The sequence below is a fragment of the Zonotrichia albicollis genome, chromosome 9 (assembly GCF_047830755.1).
Source record: "Zonotrichia albicollis isolate bZonAlb1 chromosome 9, bZonAlb1.hap1, whole genome shotgun sequence".
Lineage (NCBI taxonomy): Eukaryota > Metazoa > Chordata > Aves > Passeriformes > Passerellidae > Zonotrichia > Zonotrichia albicollis.
The window spans coordinates 27,317,946-27,333,409 of NC_133827.1; the positions used below are offsets into that span (position 1 = coordinate 27,317,946).

The 15,464-nt window shown below is 38.7% G+C and overlaps 1 protein-coding gene across 8 annotated transcripts in view; it reads right to left on the minus strand.

Moving 5' to 3' along the window:
* Window positions 1–10,160: 10,160 nt before the first annotated feature.
* TRIP12 (thyroid hormone receptor interactor 12) overlaps window positions 10,161–15,464 on the minus strand; it is a 77,331-nt gene continuing 72,027 nt past the window's right edge. For all 8 annotated transcript variants that reach the window (XM_074547096.1, XM_074547103.1, XM_074547102.1 and 5 more), the window contains 4 exons: window positions 13,764–13,877; window positions 12,905–12,999; window positions 12,600–12,703; window positions 10,161–11,539 (listed from right to left, as the gene is read on the minus strand). In XM_074547096.1, coding sequence (XP_074403197.1) covers window positions 11,343–11,539; window positions 12,600–12,703; window positions 12,905–12,999; window positions 13,764–13,877 — 510 coding nt within the window. In that variant the 3' untranslated portion in view covers window positions 10,161–11,342. The remainder of the gene's footprint in view (window positions 11,540–12,599; window positions 12,704–12,904; window positions 13,000–13,763; window positions 13,878–15,464) is intronic.

Sequence of the window (15,464 nt, forward strand, 5' to 3'; positions counted from 1 at the left end):
TCTGAACAGTGTCTGGACTGTGACTCTTTTGTTGCTTGTTTTAGGTCAAACTGAAATTGAAAAACTAACATTTTTCTTATGCCTCCCTCAGCTTGTGCCTGCTTTACAGCACCTCAGGAGTTCCAGTTCCAATTTGCACAAGGACTGGGACCTTAATGGAATTTGGAAAATATCAGAAGGGCCTCACTCAGGCAACTGAAGGCAAATTTTTAAAAAATGCCCATTGTTCTCCCAATCTCATTCTGAATAGCAGGCAAAATTAAAGCTACATCCCCTTGAAAATAATTGCTGGAGTCACAAATTATTACTGTTAAAAGTTGTGTTTCATAAGCTTTAAATGCATTTATTTAAAATGTTTGCTGCATGTTTTTAACTTTCTTTTTCCAAACACATCGAGTTTACTGGAATAGAAACTGTTAATTTAACTTTGAATGACCCACACATCAATTTATCAAAATACCAGAGTACAAATTCAAACACACAAGTAGCCCACAGAATTCAGTAAGAATACTCACCCTGGAAGGAAGGTGCTCAGGTGTTTCATATTGAAACTTACTTTGTCTCGCCTTCCTGGGTTTGTGAGGGCAGTTTTTAACCATAGGAGAAAGGCAGTTTAAGGCTCTGAACAGAAACAGAATTTTTAAAATACGTTATTTACTGCTGTAGTTGGGTGAGGGGAAAATACTGCTTCATTTCTGTGTGCACCTAAATAATTGCTGGTTTTCTTCTCTCCTGGCACAGCCTGGCACACACCTTGCTCCCTGACAATGTGTAGGGATTTATCTGCCTTTCTACCCAGCTCTTGCATTTATATTTATTTTAACTTGTTCCCCTCTGTTAAGCTGTTTGGAAATTGCAGGTTTTCTTTTTCTGTTTGCTAACTTTGCAGTAAGAAGTGGTGATAACGCTGCAGATTTGTGTGCATGGTGTGTGTTGTTATTTAATGTCTGCTGGGCAGGGGAGCTGTGGTACAAGCAGGGAGGTGTTGACACAAGGAATATCAAGAGCTGCCAGCCCAGGTGGAGAAACATTCTTCATTGTGGGAATCATAACTTCTTGGGAGTCAGAAATGGTGCTTTAAGACAAAATCCATAGAGCAGAAGTTAAACTCTTCTATCAGGGAGCACAAAGCCACCGTACTGTGAAAATGCATGATGTGTGTTTTATCAGGGGCAGGCAGCTGAGGAGTGGCAGAACTTCCCACATCTTCACCTGTTTGCTTGGTTTACAGCAACTTTTATCAGTCTGTGTGGGTTTTATTTAATTTTTGAACAATGAGATAAAATATACACAGTATAGATATTTCACAAACAGAACCCTCAGATATCTAAGAAAGCTTTCTCTAAGGGTTAACAGAGGTTTTTTCAATGGCTAGCACACCTTTCACCAAAAAGCTGTATACATCCTTTGAACACAGGCAGTCTTCAGCCAAGAAGTGGTTTTTATACTCTCATAGTGTTTTTTACCACCATTTTGTGTGACACCACAGCAGATATTACTGTACATCATAAAATGAGAAACTTATCATAGGAAAAAACTGATCTGGACCTACCTCTAAGAAAACTGCATCGAGTAGAATTCTGCATATTTATAACAGGTTTGAATTCACTTGTTGGAAAATTCTCTCACAAAACAGATCTTGCAACCAGCAGAGGTACAGCTTAAGGTCTTTAAATCCTATGATGTAGATACAACAATAATTAGAATGGATAGGGTTTGCCATTTACAATCTTCTGCTCTATTTCTAAGCTGTGACCTAGACTTTCAAATAATGATCTGATGTTACTACAACTTCAGTAGAGATAAAGCAAATAATTCATAAGGTATCATTCATACAGACAGTAATTTTTAGTTAAAGAAAGAGAGCAAGTGCAAAGCACAGGATCAGAATTAATTAATGTCAGAATTACCTTAATCTTCATCCTGGAATTTATAGAGATGTTTCAGTAATTCAAGTGTTGTGCTTAATATGGCAGCAATCAGGAGAAGTATTTGACCGTAAGAACTTCAAGGAAGCAAGATATCTGAAGAAGAGCTATATTTATATCCAGCAATTAAATGACTTTTTATTTCTATGAATTTCAAGGTGTGAATGGCAGAGGACGTGACATCTGTGTTCTGGTTGACTAGAAACCTTACATATTAGAAGCTGTAAAATGGAAAAATAAAATGCCAATAGACAGCTGACCCTACCACTTTGTTCCCCCTTCAAAAAAAACCCAACCAACCAAAAAAAAAAAAAAAAAAAAAGATAATTTAAAAAGATAATTTACTGACAGCTTTTAAGGCTTAATGCTTCTTTTGTTATTCTTCCTGAGCAGTTAACAATAAAGTGATGCTTTAGTGTGGTTGATAGACAAAAAAGAACAGTACCTGAGATTCTCAAGGGGCAGCCAGCAGTAAAAAATGCCCCAAATAAGGAACTGCTTTTATTGCTTTAATTTCAGCACAAAATTTCCCAGAAAATACAAAACGAAGTTGCAATTTTTTCTTTCATGCAATTATTCTTTCAAACCATTTTCAGGTGTTCATTAGAAGTCTTTCAATTTATTGTTGCTCCCTAATATCAACCTCACTAGAGTTGAAACTCACAATAAAATATCACTTTTTTGCTCTCTGTTCTTTTACATGACTTTATAATTAGTAGACTATGGCTCAGTGTGGGCTTGTCTTTTCAGTTTCTTTTTCTCCTTTAGCATTTATTTCAAAAAGAAATCACAGTATGGTTTGGGTGGGAAGGGACCTTAAAGATAATTTAGTCCCAACCCCTGCCACGGGCAGGGACACCTTTCCCTAGACCAGAGCTCCATCCTGCCTGGCCTAGAACACTTCTGGGGATGGCACAGGCACAGCTTCTCTGGACAAGCTGTTTCTGTGCCTCACCACCACCACAGAGAAGAATTCCTGCTCAAGCTTCAGATCCTAAACAATTTAAAGACTTAACCAACAAGCTGGATTCTTGCCTAACAGCTACAGAGAGGCTGTGGTAAGTACAAAACTCATCCTAAAGCTCTGAACTACTGGTTTGCACAATGCTGAACCTTGCTAGGGAAAACAACCAGGCTCTAATTTCTGTAAAAACTAAAAATAAATATTATATGTTTATGGGAAAACGATTAAGCCAGTATGACTTCATTATCATGAAAAAGAGAGCCATTGTGCACAGCACAAATTTAGGGAGAAGTAGACTGGACAGATGCAAGGTATCAGTGGTGTTTGCAGAGGCAGAGGATGTGTGCTGGCATTCCACACAGGCCCCAGTCAGTTAATGACAGCCTGTTAGAAACTCTCTCCACTGTTTCTTAAAACCTTTTCAAAACAAAATGGTAATGTTGTAAGACAGTTCTGGGCCAGTTTTCATGAGGCCTCCCACATAAAGAGCCTCTCATTTATTTTATATTCAGACTAAAAATATGCATAAATTACAATATCCAGTCTTTATGTGAAAACAACTAGTGATGAAGGCTCAAGGTATATTTTTCTCAGGAATCATAATTTTAATCTGAATTATTCTAGTTTTCAGTCACCAGGTCTAATTTTACTTTTTTTTTTCCTCACAGATGAAGGAGCTATTAAAATAATTAACATAGCACTTTTACTTTGTAGGTGATTCTACATTAAGATTAAGCTGTTTTAAACATGTTTTTAGATTAGCTGAACGTTTTGTGGTCACTTTTTTTTTAAGACCAAGGTGCTATATCTTGCATGGACATATCATGGCAGTAAAAGTTGAATCTTCACCATATCTCCTAACCACTATACATGCAATATCTTCTTGTAGTTGTAATCACAACAAGCCAGAAGCATGTACAGCAATTGTCATTTATCATGATCATTTCTGGGGCAAATATGACAAAGAAGCTTTTTAAAGATTTTTTAATTGCCTGAGGCAGCCATGAGAATACATTCAAGTGTGAGGTGAAGAACAAGAGAGGGAACAACAGTTCCTTCTCAGAGCACTGGAAGACAAGAACTTTATATTTAATGTGGTGGAGGGAAGGGAGCTAAGAAATATACATGGGGAAAAGAGACTACTAACACAGGCAAAGCTGCAGTCTGTGTATCCATCCCCTGAATGGGAATAAGCATCGTTGTCTTTAGCAGCAAAAAAAAGAAAAACAAAAATGTCAGTTACATAATGGACCCAATACAACCACTGAATGATGTGAGTGGATAGGAGAGGACCTGCACAAAGCATCAGCACATTCAGATCCAGTGTGTATGTAAGAATCTATTTTTGAAGTCAGGGTGACAAAAAAAAAAAAAAAAAAAAAAAAAAAAAAAAAAAAGTAAATCTCTTGGAATAATGATTAAAAGCCTTATTTTGGACTTAACAGATGTGAAACATCTAGACATCAGTGCTATTATGTGATTTGGTCAGAAATAGTCTGCTTCAGCACAGGAGGATAAAACCTTTAAATTATTAGTATGAGGGAAGCAGTTGAATGTGTTTTAGTACAAGACTACTGAAAAATAAACCAGGAGAGAAGAAAAAGAGGAAAGCAGAAGTGGAGACAGTAATTGTAACATATAATGTATGTAGCAAAAATAACAGGGATATGAGAAGATAAAAGTGACATAGGGCTGTACAACATAGAGCTGGTACTGCACAGCCTCTGGCCCTGTTTTAGCAGTGCTTCCACAATTCAGGAGCTGTAAAGCTTTGACTGCCTACCCAAAGTAGCTTGTACATCACTTCTGCATTTACTTTGGGAAGAGTAAAGTAACATCACTTCTGCTTTTACTTTGGGAAGAGGTGTGTAAGAGATCAGCGCTGCTAGGGCAGAGCAGGGGCTGTTGAGTTACAGGGTCACCTTTGCTAGCACAAAGCACCTGTGTTCCTCCTGTGACGTGCTGCCTGCACAGCTTTAACTCCCATCTCTGCTTTTTCACTGTTGTTCTTCAGACAAATGTTTTTCTATGAAACTTCATTAACAAAGTCTGCTTAGTGGATCCATAAATGCCTCTCACCAAAGAGCTGATATACAAAATGAAATCCTACTTGATTTGAATTAATTGGTATTTTCTGGATATATCTTTTTCTGTTTATCCTGTCATAGACAAGAAGGATTTATACCAATTCAAAATCAGGCCTCCTGTTGAATTCTGCCAACAGCTTTCAACAACATCAAATATTACTGACAATGGGAAGGTACAAGGGTATCAACACTGGGCATAGGATCCTAAACAGCATCTTACTCTGTTCCTTTGCCCATACATTTCTTAGGATCAAGGCTTAATTCATGTGTAACCTGCACAGTGAGCTTTTGGTAGAAAATGTATTTTGTATCACTAAGCTTTTGCACTAACACAGTAAAGCAGGAGGTGAGTGATGGAACATGACCATAAATGTCTTGAGCATCTCCATGGACATCCACAGCACTGCTGGTCACTCACCTATCAGGACTCATTTTTCACCCTCCACATACAGGACAGAACTTTTTCCTATCTTGTCCATTTCGCATTGCTAATTCTTATCTTTCCATTTTCAGGATGCTATTTTTTGCTAATACCTGTGGAAACTGCTGTTTCTAGAAACTCCTCTATATGCAATTATGGCATCTCTCCATAAGTGCTGTCAAATCATGTTAACTACTTTCTCCAGAAGAAATGGGAAATGACCAGGTGCTTGCTGGGGCAGAGATGAACATGGAGTCATAACAGTTTCTCACCACAGATGAGAAATTCATTCAATATTAAAAACAGACGAGGAAGCCAGAAAAGTTTTGAGAATTTAAACGATTTTGAAAGGTAGAAGTAATTAAGGCCTGTAATTTTCAGCCAATTGAAAAGGAGTGCTTTGATGTGGAGATTACCCATAATCTGCAGCTGAAGCTAAGACCCTTGTGTTTTCCACTCATTTTATCAGAAAATTTAGAAAACCTCTCTGCATATGAATTTCTCCCACTGAATTGATTTAAATTGATGGGACTGATGTAGCACAAACAGTGCAAGGGTAAAATGCATACCAATTTAGTTTGACGCTGTCATACAGTTCTTACTTTAAAGAGAGCTCATTTTCGAATTGTGGTATGTTTTAGTAAAACAAACACATAACCATTTGGGTCTTAAAAAACCCATGGGGACTGCAGAATCTCTCATCTGGGGATATGAAGCAAAGGAAATAATCCCTTCCCTTGATTCACCAGCTGTGCTCCCATCACTGCAGTGTGATGCTGCTGCCTTCCCTGGCTGCCAGGGCACAAAGCTGAGCAGGGCTCAGCCTTTCCAGCAGAGCTGCTCTCTTGCCACTTTCTCCCTTTCCCTCCCGCTCCTGGTCCAGTACAAGTGCCAGTACTGCTGACTATAAATTGGCAATTACCACTCTTAGAACCCAGTGTTAGTAAAGATAGAATAATTTTGCTGCTTGGTTAAGTTTTTAAATGACTTGTCCCCTTTTGAATAGCATTTATAGTTTTAGTGCCCCAGAACAATAACTGGTCCTTTATCAAGAAATATCAAAACTCTGGGGAACCTTTTTGAATGGTTAGTAACAGCAGTACTTCCAGTAAATTAAGCATGCCAAGTTAAAAAGTGAAGGAATGAAATTTTTTTTTTTTTCTGAGAAGCATAGCACAGAATATGGGAAACATTGTGGGGGGAAAAGTAATCAGCTAGCAAATTTTCACTGTTTAGCCAATATCCTGACAGTTTTGATACACTGAGGCAATAATCTGTAAAAAGGGCTGGAAGATGAGGCTGGGAAATAAAATGCCACCTCTTAGATTGGCTAACTATTTCTGGATCAGTGCTTGCATCACCCTGCCTGTCAAAGAGGCTTCTGCATGCAAGAAGTCCCAAGAACAGCCGAGCTGCAGTCAGACCAGGCCTATATTTAGCCTAGAACACCTTGGATAGCAGCTAAAGGAAGAGTAAAATATTTGGGAAATAGTTGGGAGATGTGAAAACTGCATTACATCTATTTCCAGAGCAAGAACCTGCCTTGGCTTTCAGTGTGGAAGCTTACATTCTGCAAGGGAAACCTACTTCCACATCTCTTCCTGCAAGAGGGCAGGGTGGTTTCTGTCCCACACTCTCGCCCAGGCTTGTCTACTGCTGTCTTTTATGGGGGCTTAGGAATCCTAATCCTGAAGTGAGGGACAGGAGGGGAAACAGGACAGAGGCAGGCAAAAGCAAAGGCACAGTGCACGTGCTGCTTTACCCCAGCATACTGCTTCCAGCTTCAACTGCTCAGTGTTCTCCCCATGGGGAAATAGCACAGGACTGGGAGATCCTCCCTCTTTGTGAAGGGTGGGTGGGAGAGGGGCTTTCATGTCAGCTGTTACACCTTATAGGTTGGGTTCTGTGTCTTCTTGTAGCATTTTGCTCTCCTCTTTTTCTCTCTTTAAACCAACTTTCCAGAAGCTGCTGCCAAACTAAATTCAGAGCTTTCAGGAACTTCAATCTAGTGCCTTGGAAATACTGAATGTGTCTTAATTATTCTCCCTCCACTTAGAGTTCTGCCTACAGCCCGAGATATCACTAGTCCCAGATACACACAAGAGACCCAGAATCTGTTCCTCCCTCTGCCCCAAAGCAGCTTCATACCTGATCAACACAGGCACATTCCAGTACCAGGAGACGAGAACATGGTATTCCTCTGGAGGCATCAGTCATTCCTTCAGCCATTGGCTGTCAGTCACAGGCAGCAGAGGATGGAATGTTCCCCATCTGCTGTACAGCAGGCACCAAGGTTCTGATCAAGCACTGCCTGTGCAGCCTCTGCTGCTGCACTGGGCTGGGGTGACCGACCACTCCTACTCTTGGGGCCATCTACACTCACCTGAGAAAAGCTCCTAAAACCACAACACAGTGGGAAAGATATGGCACGCTGGGAAGACAGGAAGAGGTCACATAGCACAGATGCTTTACAGTTCAAGCAATCAAGAGACCAGGAAAGGAAAGGAGGCAAAAGACAGGGCAAGCCCTGAAAAGGCTCACCTATCAGCAGATTATACCTCCTCTTAAAATTTCAGCATTTCCAGAATCCATTTCAGCAAGGCTTTTCATTTTTCTCCATACTGCCAACAGCTATAGCAAACTTCTGGCTTGGGGGAGGCACGATCATATTGAAACCATGGCATTCTGTCTCATGCCAGGTAGGCCCTTATTTCCTGCCTCTGCTGAGTCCAGGCTGCTCAGAGCATGGGAACTGGCACTACTCATGGGAAGACAGGGGGGACCAAGGCCCAGAAACTCCACACATGACAGACCTACCTCCATCGGGGCCAGAAGAGAGGGCACAAGTGTTACAGGCACCTGGAATTTCACCAGTCCCTGCCCTCAGGCACCCACTTTCTCATCAGCTCAGTAAGGGAAAGGAGATAGAAGAAAATAAAACACATGGTTGAGGGGAAAGCAGAATCTGGACAATTCATTTATGCAAGCAGTCTGCATATGGAAATTTGAGTATCTGATTAAGTTTGGCAGTGAGCATGGAGGACTTCACACATGATGGGAATTAATTTTTGTGCACCTTCCTAGAGAACATGAAGAACAATTGTAACTAATTCATGTCAGATGGGATGCTAAAGTGTTCCCTAAACCAGGTATTTTGGTAAAAAGCCAACACATCTAACAACAACATAAATATTGCATAAGGTCAGTAGGAACTGCCAGTGCCTGTATGGCCCTTCCATAAAATAATTATTTTTTTGCTGCTCATGTTAACACAGAAGGACATGAAACTCATCCAAAACAGGAACTGGTGGTGTTACCTAAAAAGAGTTGAACTTACCATGCTAAAAAAGCATCCATTTTCAAAGATAAGACTTCTGATTGCACCTTTTATTATACCTTATAAAGGTATACAAAACAGTGCAGTACTTCAATGACCACATACACCCATGGATTGATTTTAGTGAGCTTTTCCCTTGATCCAAAATTCTGAAAAGGAGAAATCCTTAAGATCTTGCACCACCCCTCCACTCATTCTCAACTACTTTTAGATATACATATTTGTTTGCAGGACAGTACTTGCAGTCATGCAAAATGTGACTTTTCAGTTTATTCTTGTAATTTACTATCTTTACCTTGTAAGCCAGACTGCTCTTCTAATATGCTAAAAGCTGCCCTTAGTAGGAAAAAAGAAGTGCCACCCAAAAGGGTTTAATTCACTTTTCAGGCAAACTAAAACCGTATTCTGCGCTCAAAATGACAGCCAGAACAGATCACCACAGGTACTTGTTTTTTCCTTCCTTTTTAGACAGGCACCAACCTATTTTCCCACTGAAACAGTTACACAAGCAGTTACACTATCAAATCTGAAAGCTCCTCAAAATTTCCAAGTCAATGAAAGCCAGATTCTAGAGGGAGACAACATGGGTAAAAAAGTATCAATACACATGATATTTTAATACAAAATATTAGCTTTTTTCTTTTTTTTTTACACAAGTCAGTTTTTTTTTAAAATATAGAACCTTAAAAAAATGAACAAATTGCTATCCACACACTATAAACACTTGTTTGTGCTCAGTTTGATCAAGTTATCAGAACAATTTAAACACCAGTCCATAGTTTAAACACTGCCTTGAAGTTGGATGCAAACTATGCCGCACTGCGCGCTACCATTATTGTATGTACAGGGTGAAGCGCCTTCGGTCGGGTTTAATACGGTAATAAAAAACTGTTCAGTTATCAGGTTCTTTGTGCAAGGATTTCACATTCTACTCATGCTCATGACAAGTCTGTATTACATTTCAGTAGCACTGGTCTGAGCAAGCACAGGTAACTCTGTGAATGTTCACCAGAAGAATGTCCGTTACATGTTCTGGAAGCACGAGTTCTTCAGCTGGATAAAAGAAAACTTGTTAGTTTAGGGGGAATAACTAGCCTGATTAGCCAGAATTTAACAATTTCTAAGTACTGAAAGGAATTTTGATTTCTCAAAGTTGAATAAAAGTAATTAACTATCACATTTTCATAAAGATTACCTATGTAGCAGGTACATCTCAGGAATATTTGTAATTGCCCGTTTTTTGAACGCATAGAAAGGACAAAATTTCCCTCAAAGCTGGAGGTCTTAAAAGGTCTTGTTTTAGTAGTAAATCATCCACAAGTTGCAGGTTGTTAGCCAAGTAGATTTAGGATGATTTACTTGCGTTACAGTAATTTACACAATTGAACTTTAGGCATACAGTACAAAACTATAAACAAAAAGGTGAAGCAAACTTTTTTATTTATATTCAGGTAAAAACATTAACCTGATGAAGTAAATTATTGCAGATTTGAGAAATCAGCACATAAAACAGTTGGACAGAGCATTGCTTACAGGTGCTTTATCTGTGTCAAAAGACAAAGGCTGAACTGCTTGTTCCAAGCTAGCACTGGGGGGAAAGAAAAAAAAGAAAAAAAAAAACTACAAAATTAGCCAGGAACTTAGATCAAGAACAGGAAAACTGTTTACTCAAACAGGGAATGGAAAGACTAATTTGTCTTTTAAAAAACTTTACATCAATTCGAAATGCTCTGGGCCTTACCACAATACACACTGGCCAGCCCAAGCTGTTGGACTTCAACTACATGAAAGAAATAATTCTGCCTGGCCTCCCCTATGAGGCTTTTGCTGCCTGAATCACTGTGTAAACAGCTCTGGAGCACTCTGGTAACGACTGTCGCCATTATATCCTACCACTACAGTAAAACTAAGCTATAAGAAAGTTCTACCTAGTTACAAAGGCTGAATTATATTGACAATATATATTTGATTTCAGTAAAATTTAAATTATCTTAATCAGAGAAAGAGGCATGGAGCAGTTAAATGCCCATGCTAACCAAAACATAACAATTGTTGAATGTTGCACACAAAAAGAACCAAGTGAATTGCACATCAGACAATACATGAGGATGGGTAAAATTAGAGGCAGGTGAGGGTACACAGAACTAGTCTACTAAACTAGATTTGTCAAATACATGGTGTATTTTAATTTCTGTACTTATGTACAAAAGTTGTCTTTGGAGGAAAAACTTCAGACTTAGCTAGATGGATACACACAGCCCAGTATTAAACTGCACAGCGACATTTATTGTTCCAGCCTGGAAAAACATCCCTTTTTAAATTTCACACAGCAAAGCAAGTTAAAAACTTCACTCATCAAATAAATGATAATTTAAACAAGAACTTGCTAAAGAAACCTTGTCACAACAACTTTTAGGGCCTGATCACTTTAAGTCCATAGGGGCTTTTAATGAATATCAACCAAGTGTCTTTGCTTATAATCTGCAAGCCGTTTTTCTACAACAAGAAGGCGTAACACGTTTCCTTGACTCAGGTGATATATTTAGAAAAGAATCATGAGTTTCTCTTTTGCTGTAACAGGCAGACATTGCATTTTTCATTGTGATCAGGAAAGATGGAATGACTGCTGCCCTTCTCTTGCAGCTATCAAGAGTTTTTCACGCATTATCTCAATAGTTGAATAGTCCGGCAATTTGAGATAGTTCACACAAGTCATTACTGAGGGTAAGAAATCATCGGGATTCTCTGTGGACTCAAATGTCTTCCGTACAATCGTCAGGGGAGGATTCAAACTTCGAAAACCTAGTAATGAGAAAAGACACTCAGAATAAGGCTACTCCCCCTGAACACCCACTGACTGCAGACATGCCCAGTGACAGAAGCACGCATCGCACAAATGACTTCCCGGACACCTTCAGAAATCCAGAATATAACTTTATAAAGCTGCACAATAAGCAAAAGTACCTCAAATCCTGCCTGCAGATTCATCCTACAAGATTAATTTAAAATACAAGAATAAGCTGCATGAATCTCCTTTTAATTGTGTTCTGTATGTGTAAAAATTCTATTCCAACCAATTCTTTTAAATTTGTTGGCTTCATGCACATTTTTTAACAGGAGTCATCTATGACTGTAGTACCTGATTATTCTTACTTCAGCTATCATTGCTATACTCCTAACACTCAATTGTGTCTGCACCATATCTCCACAGAAGAGCTCCCAAAATATACTAAGAGAAAAGAAAAATCAAGTATTTCCCCCAAATCCCAAAGAAGGTAAATACTGGAACAGATGCATGAATTCTTTTTTGACTTGCAAAGCATTCAGCTGAGAATACAGTAAAATGTGTATTCTACAATAGTCCCTAGCAAAGGCAGTAAATTTCTCTGTTTACTGCACTGTCTCTTACCTAAATGATGAAATTCAAAAGGGGGAGAAATTAAATAAGATGATTAATACTATCCTAAGTATTGTCTCCTTTCTAGAAAGGAGACTATTTTTTTCAGGTTACAATGCATCATATTGTTGCCATAACTTAATGCACCTCTAGCCAAAAAATACAGTATTAGGAGCTTTCAATTATATTTAAATTTTGAACTATCTTTTGCCCTCTGACAGATTTTCTGGCAACAATTTAAACGTGGACAGTCAACTGTAGGAAATGTCATGAGATTAACACAAAGGTTATGAGAATTATACCTGACTGCCCAGCCACTTCTGAAATCAGAAATGGGAAAACAGTATGAACCTCTTAAATACCAATGTTAAGGAATTTCTTCCTATACTGAAGTAAACATCTTATTCAGAAATACATCAGTAACGGTGATTTCATGCACAGCAATATGCAGTAAGGAAAACCTACCTCCTACAGGCAGTCTGGGGCTGCCTGTCACAAACTGGAGAAACAGTCTCTGCTGCTCACTATCAAAACTACTGAGAATTTCAAAGAGATACTTCACTGCTCGACTGAGGAGAGAAAAGAATCAAGAGAATATTATTTTGTTTATAATTAAAATAATTGCATCAGATTCATATTCAGAACAGGATGAACATTTTCAAATCTATGCCATATAATTCCTTTAGCTTGAATAACAATGTATGAACATTATTTCAAGAAAGTATGTTCTACTAAGTTTGATTTTTTGTTTAACAAGACCAACATATTACCTGTCGTGCGTATAACCGTGATCAGGCCTGCAACATTCCATTAAAGTCTTTGCATCCCAAGTGTCTGTCTTGCTGCCACACAAGAGCTGCTCCAACTGTCAAATTAAACAACAAGGAGTAAGCCTTCCACTCTGCCTTGCAAAGCATCAGGAACACGCGAGTACCACAAAGGCTTGGCTAACACATTGTTCCAAAGTGTGCTTTAATGTTTGTTCTTAAAGTCAGAGGTCTGAGTTTGTAAAGGTAAAAAATCCCCTCAAAGTACAGTCTTCAAACAGACTTCCTCACAGAAGAATAAAACATTCTCTCTTCTCGTCCAGAGAACCATAATTGTGATTTAATTCAGTCCACTTAAGAGTGTTGAGAATTTTACAAGGAAATTTATATGGTGTGGTGGAACTAAAGCAAGACCAACTATCCTTATTCCTTACCCTTTCATCTGAATCTCTTCTTACTGCTGAGGAGCTGACTACTTGTTTTATTGTTCTAACAGAAGATCCAGGTAGTTTCCACAACTATCTATCTACAGCTATTCAGAGGTACTGCAGTACAAGGAATTAGGGTACCCACATTGCATAGAGAAATGAAGTATGATACATAAATTAAAGCACTTCTCAGAAAAGCTGGATACACACATTTTAAACAACATGGAGCTGTTCATAATAAAAGCATTAAATAAGTAACTACTGCACAGAGAAATCTTTAAGAGTTAAGCGTGGAATTTCAGGGACATTCAGTTTTACTAACTTGCACCAGAAATGCAATGTCAGGCTGTCACAAATGCCTTGCACCCTGGTTAAGACTGCCCATACATGCAGATAAAGGTTATAAAAGCAGCAGCAAAAACTCTTTCACCAACCTCCTCAGGATAGAAGTACTGAAGATGACTAAGGGGGAACACCGACTCAAATCCATCTCTGAAGGAGTCAAACTGTCTGGCAACACCTTCATTTAGTGCCCAGAATATAACCAACTGCAGGGAAAGGAAAAAACCAAAAATTTAAAAAGCCATTTGAACAAAGGAAGCATGCAGTGATCACTACTGTACCAAGAAGTGCAAAAGCCAAACTCCAGCAGCCCAGCCATATGCTCACTGGAGTTCCCACAGGGTGCACACTGATTCATGGAGCTGCTCTACAGCACTGCCTCGTTCTGCCTTAATTCATCATTTACATTACCCTTAACATGAACTTTTGCACAATTTAAACAACTTACTTGCCTTTGTTTTTAACAAAACGAACAGAACTCAGAATGGCTGGTTAAACTGAACCTTTTTAACAGAATAATCTAAAGTAAATCCGAACATTTGTTATCTTTAGAAGCCTTACCTAGGTGTCCTCTCTCTACACCTCTTAAAATGCAGCACCTGAAGTAGAAATCCATAGGGCATCATTTGGCAGTATTATCTTAATTTCCCCCATGGAAATATAGGGGTCCCTATTCTAATATTAAGTTTAAAAAAAAGCAACTCTATCCTGCTTGATATATTAACTAGCTTAATATTATAAGAATACCTAGGAACAAAAGCAGTACCTTCATTTAAAGTTACTTTAATATGGTTAAGAATCATAATGCAAAAGACATTAACACACTAATCTAGGCTTTCTGAGAGTAATTATTCTGTTTTGTTTTGGTTTTATATCTGTAGTTATCCCCTCAACATTGAAGTAACTTCCTAAGTGGACAGCACACACTGAAACAACAATCAGTGAGGGGAAGGAAGGTCCTACGACACAAATGAGACCAGAGTTCTTTTAAATAAATCTCCTGTAGCCAGTATTTCTCCACAAAATTAAGGTATTTTACAAGGCAGATTGCATGCCAAGTTCAGATTCTTTTGTCAGTCAGAGCTATTGTTGATTACACTTGCCCTGGATATCCTCAACCCCAGCAGGAAACATGGGCTGGTCATAAAAGATGTGCTGTCAACACAGAACTACCCAGTTCAAAACTACACAGTTTAAAACGTGTTAAAAGCTCTGGCCTGTGGTGCTGATTAAAGTCATCTATGGATGCATCTGGAGAGGATTAAATGCTGCTGGAGTCCTGGAGCAAGTTTGTCACCCTATCCCAGTAAATGAAGAGTTACTGCTTCCAGAAAGCTCTCAAGGTACAAAAGCTCATTAGGATCTGCTGAGAAGTTTTCCAATAGAAGGAAGAGTCAGGCACTGAATTTCATGTGAGATACACTGCACTACCTTGCACAAACCAGTTTTAATACTGAAGAGAAAGGAAGCAAGCACCAGCAGCACAACAGAATAGTCTATGGCTATTCTAACAGCAGAGCTGCTTACCTACAACTGTGATTAGTTTTTATAATCAAGAGCATGTGGCATAATTCAGCTGCACTGTATTCTTGCAGATTCAAAGATAAGATCAAGTTGATAGGCAAAAATCTACACTACTGAAACTTTTTGTTCACAAATTAGAACAAGCAAGGTGGCCTCTTTATAATACAGGGGAGAAGAGGGAAAAAAAAAGCCAAAAAAAAAGATAGAGAATAAAGTCTTTCACTCTACTGGTAATTGAAGCAGTTCTACTTTCTGATAAAGGCAGCTCC